This window comes from Gloeophyllum trabeum, assembly GCF_000344685.1.
Source record: "Gloeophyllum trabeum ATCC 11539 unplaced genomic scaffold GLOTRscaffold_00001, whole genome shotgun sequence".
NCBI lineage: Eukaryota > Fungi > Basidiomycota > Agaricomycetes > Gloeophyllales > Gloeophyllaceae > Gloeophyllum > Gloeophyllum trabeum.
This window is the reverse complement of record NW_006920410.1, coordinates 4030645-4035357: the sequence shown is the minus strand read 5'-3', so window position 1 is coordinate 4035357 and position 4713 is coordinate 4030645. Positions and strand designations below refer to the sequence as shown.

General features: G+C 47.0%; 2 protein-coding genes across 2 annotated transcripts; both read right to left on the bottom strand.

Annotated features, from left to right (window-relative positions):
* Nucleotides 1-1054: 1054 nt before the first annotated feature.
* On the bottom strand, nt 1055-1384 carry GLOTRDRAFT_20508 (uncharacterized protein; the record flags this gene model as incomplete). The annotated part of the gene is made up of 1 exon (XM_007861938.1): nt 1055-1384. A coding segment is annotated over one exon (330 nt), but the record flags the coding sequence as incomplete, so codon positions are not given.
* Nucleotides 1385-3202: 1818 nt separating this feature from the next.
* On the bottom strand, nt 3203-3646 carry GLOTRDRAFT_125020 (uncharacterized protein; the record flags this gene model as incomplete). The annotated part of the gene is made up of 4 exons (XM_007863307.1): nt 3203-3278; nt 3345-3370; nt 3427-3526; nt 3579-3646. 4 exons carry the CDS (start codon nt 3644-3646, stop codon nt 3203-3205), a joined length of 270 nt encoding a protein of 89 aa, XP_007861498.1.
* Between the last annotated feature and the right edge of the window lie 1067 nt (nt 3647-4713).

Below are 4713 nucleotides of genomic sequence, written 5' to 3'. Positions count from 1 at the left end.
ATGGACTATTATTTACACACAGGTGCCCAGGTGCTACAATGAGTACTCTATATAGCCACTAAGCACCTTGCAGCTGCTGCTCTGCAGTGGCACTGTGCAAGTTGTGTGCCACTCACACAAGTACATTCAGGATGGGCTCAGGCCTTGCAGCCCTCATTACTCTGCTTGGGTGTCATCCTGAGTTGTATCACCGGCTTGATGTTGAGAGCATTCAGCGCTTCATCCACCTTGTCAAACTATGCCGTGGTGCAATTCAACTAGGACAAAAGCAAATAGATACTCCCCCATCAGTCCTGCCTGGCCTTGTCCACAGATTCCATTTTGTGTGTGACACTTAGTCACTGCTACTTTTGAACAAGAGATTAGATAAGCTTAAAAACACCCCAATTTCTTATTGCTCTGGTGGAAGTGCTCCTTTCGGTGAGGGGATCAATTCCACCAGATGGATTTGCAATAGCATCAAAACTGAAGGAGATTTAAGATAGGTGTCATGCAAAAGGGCTTACTTGTGACAGGGTGTGACACATCACATGCCCCTGCCAAATCCCTTGTGCGCAATGCATGGCGGAGTGCTGAAAAATGATGGTGTTTCTGCATCTCCTCATCAGGTTCAACCTCAAAAAATAAACCACTTCCGACAAAAAACATAAACACCTTTAAAATTGTTTTGTCAGAAGCAAAATGTTTTATTTCAAGCTCATCACAGAGGAGATGCAAAATGTGACAGCCTGGAGGCCGTTTGCCAGCCAAATGGGTCACATGATAGTAAGCCCTTTTGCACGACGTCTATCTTACATTTCAGCAGCACAGATTTGGCCAGATGACACCATATATCCATATATGGTATATATGACGTAATATAATTTAATTCTAATAATAATTACTGGTCAAACTGTTGAACTGTGTGCTTGGGTATGTGACAGTGCGAGGTGTACTTTTTCGAGCTGAACTGCTTTGCCTTCATTTGCACATCCTTTGCTGTTAATCCCTCCCAATACACATCCATCCATTGATGCATGTGGTGTTCCCATTTCCATATTGTTTGAAGCTGTACTGATGTGAGTGCCTTGTGGAGTTTCTCCTTGAGCATGTTGAAAGTATAATTGTAATGCTCTTGGAGATACTTCTTCACTGCCCCCCAGAAGAACTCAATAGAATTCAATTCACAATGAAATTTTGGGAGGAAAATGCAGACATGCCCAGAGGCCTCAATGACCTCCTGCACAAGGGAACTCTGTGCTTTAAAGTCTGGCTGAAGCTCAATAATACGGGTGGCACAGCAAGCAGTCCTCTCACAGTTACAGCCATCGTGGCATTTCAGCAATGTACCTTCAGTCCAGAGGCCGCACTCAAGTAAGACCTGCTTCATGCCTTTTGCCAGACCCAGAAATTCTGGGTGATCCGCAGGGAACACCATTGCCTGAGTGATTATGTGTCCATCACACTTGAACCAGCTGTCCCGCATGAGTGCCTGCTTCCCACCAGGTCTGAGATTCATTCATGACACCAGAAGGACATCCTTTGCATATGCCGAATGTCCTTGAGAATTGTTGACCATAATGAGTGCTTGATATCCCAGTCCATGCACCTTCTCAAATGCCAGGATGATGTTCTTCATGAGTTGCTTGATGAAAAGCTTGCTGGTCCAGTATCCATCATAATTCTTGGCATACTCCAGAGTCTAGCCAGCATCTTACAGCTAACCAACAGTGGAACAAATCACTTCGCTGTGATGCATGCTGTGTCCCTGGCTCTTTTTCTTCAGAGCATGTTCACCATCCAGAACCTACCTGCGTGTGAGCCCGTTGATATGCACAGACACACAACAATCACCAAGGACCAAAAGAAATAAACCTAAACCCCGTGATATGGGTGAAGGCAGTCCGAGACAACTGAGGGGTATTTTAATAGTTCGAGGGGGAAAGGAGGAGTAAGACGCCGTAGGGTAGTCCGTAGGAAGACCTAGAAAAATAAAACAAAAAACCCTTGACGCCTGAAACAAACACTAAGGGACACTCCGGAGTATTTATCTCCGGAAAGTCGCAAACAAAGTCGCAAACCATGGAACCGAGTGTAGGTTCGGGCCCACGGAAGTAAGAAACGCTAGAAAGACTTGTTTAATTTTATTTCGCTATGTGAGGCTCACCGGAGCTAATTGAATCGATGGCGGAGATAAATCACTCGACGAGTCAGGCCTATTGGCAAAGCTAGGATCGGTTATAATTCGCTAAGTTCGATGCTTTCGAACTTCTCAGGTCGCTGAGATCGTAACGCTAATTCTCTGAGATGGTGAAGTCGAAACTTGTTTTTCTGTACGCTACTTTGTACAATTTATACTACAGGAATGGCTTTGCGGACCGTCCGGAGATAAATAACAAATAACCGCCACTACCCACAGGATTTCTCAGCACTTGCCGCCGCTATACCATGCACCATACGACTCCCTTGCACTCCCACTTGCTCGTCCCAACCCCTAGAGGTCGCCTTGACGCTCTGCCACCTGATCCAAGCGGTCCCATCACTCCGTGCGATGCGCCGGTCACGTGCTAATTACCTCCGGCCGCTTGCTGACTGATGCTGACCTCATGGTGACTCATATGTGTCCGCACCTTCGCTATCTTGACGGAAATGAGGGGGCGTGAGTGCTGGAGGGTGGGCATGAGGACGATGCCCCTCGATAGAAGTGCCCGCGGGCCCCGGAGCTAATTCATCTAAACGTTGCATTGGTTAAGTTGCTCCGGAGCTCCTGTTCGCGGAGATAAATCGTGGAATGGGTCCATGTACGCCTCAAGGATGTTAGGAAGTCCGGAGATAAAACAGAGCAAGTCTTTAGAGCCCATAGAAGCCTAGAGGCGTGTGAGCGCTGTATCGAATAAGCTCCGGAGGGCTTGTACGATGCGCTGAGTCCGCGTTTTCGGGGGTCAGACGATCCTGAGGCTTATCACCGTCACCACCTGAGCAGTCATCTCATCATGTGGCAGGAGAACCAGCTGACGTTCAACATAATCATCCACAGCCTTGATGAGTTGTTTGTCAACATCCCCCACAACATACTTGACCAAATGCCTGTGGAACTCAGCCATCGCTAGCAAGAATTCATGTTGTCTGGACGCTTGTGCCCATCATAATACAGTGACTTCTTGTGTTCTGGATACCTGAAACCTATTATTAGACCCTCCAGGCTATTCCCGAGGCACCAGATCTAGCCCAAATCCCGGTCTTCTTGCTGGGATGCCGGGGCAGGCCATTCAAGCTCAGCCCGGCTCATGGCAGGCAGCCTGCCGCCTGAAATCCCATTACATTAGGCCTGGACAATTGTCCTGAAACATTGTAAAGGAGCGCACGAGTGTTGTCCAGGTTTAATGTAATACTACTACAGCATCAGGTGAGGAAGGATGGGATGAAGTGATCAACTGGTTTACGTACCTTAGCCCAAACGTTCTGATGCTCTTGAAGCAAATCTACCTCCTTGAAGCTATCCGGCATGCCACTGAGGTTGACCAGCCAATTCATGAGAAATGTGTGCCTATTTAGCAGTTTAGCCCGCCAGAATGTACTAGGTCGATGCTGGGGCTTACCGGAGTTTGGGATCCATTTGCTTCAGATGTGTTATGATGTGGAACAAAGCATCTGCATATTTAGGCATGGAAGCGTGAGATTAAGAATAAGTTCTTGAGTCAGTTGGTATGGTGCCAACTTCTTGGCTTTCCAACCACCAAAGACCAAGGGAAAATAACCTAACACACACAGTGGTATGGGTGGAGGTGGTCTGAGACGACTGAAGAGTATAAAGTAGTTCAAGGGGGAAAGGAGGAGTAAGATGACGTAGGGGAGTCCATAGGAAGACCTAGAATAATAAGCCAAAACCTTGAGGCCTAAAACAAACACTGCAACAATGCCCCAGAGTATTAATCTCCGAAGATTGCTGACAATCAAGCCAGTAAAGCAGAGGACATTGCTGTGCATGAAGGAGGAGAGAGAGTGCCACACCCAATGGAGGTTGGTGGGGGAGAGTGGAACTTGGTAAGGGAAGGGAGCAAAGGAGTGAAGGGGATGACCAACAAAGGAGCTGGTTTCAAAGTCCAACTGAACATGCACGTGATGTCTGACATGACAAAACTAGTCACGTGACTGGTCACCTTTAGTGTTGACCGCAGCCAAAGAGTGGGGAGGTGCGATTCCCGGTTCTGGTGCGAGTTGATTTGTCAGCAGATTGTGGCTGAAAGGTGGTCGCAAGTATCCCCTCATATTCTTGTGCATTCCTCTGCTCCATTCTCACCTTATGCATGCATGAGCAATGTATATCACTATTGTAAACCAGCAAGAAAGGTATTCTACCATTATAGTAGATAGAAACATGTCTGTCTCTTCTTATTCCTGAGCTGTCCACCATTGGGATGAAATGATGGTCGATTTGACTAAGGTCGGCACAAGAGTGCTTAGGGAAGTTATGTATTGTTCTTTAGAAACATTTGGAACATATCCGTTGATATGCACTGACACACAACAATCACCAAGGACCCAAAGAAATAAACCTAAACCCCGTGATATGGGTGAAGGCGGTCCGAGACAACTGAAGGGTATTTAATAGTTCGAGGGGGAAAGGAGGAGTAAGACGCCGTAGGGTAGTCCGTAGGAAGACCTAGAAAATAAAACAAAACCTTAGATGCCTGAAACAAACACTAATGGACGCTCCGGAGTATTTATCTCCGG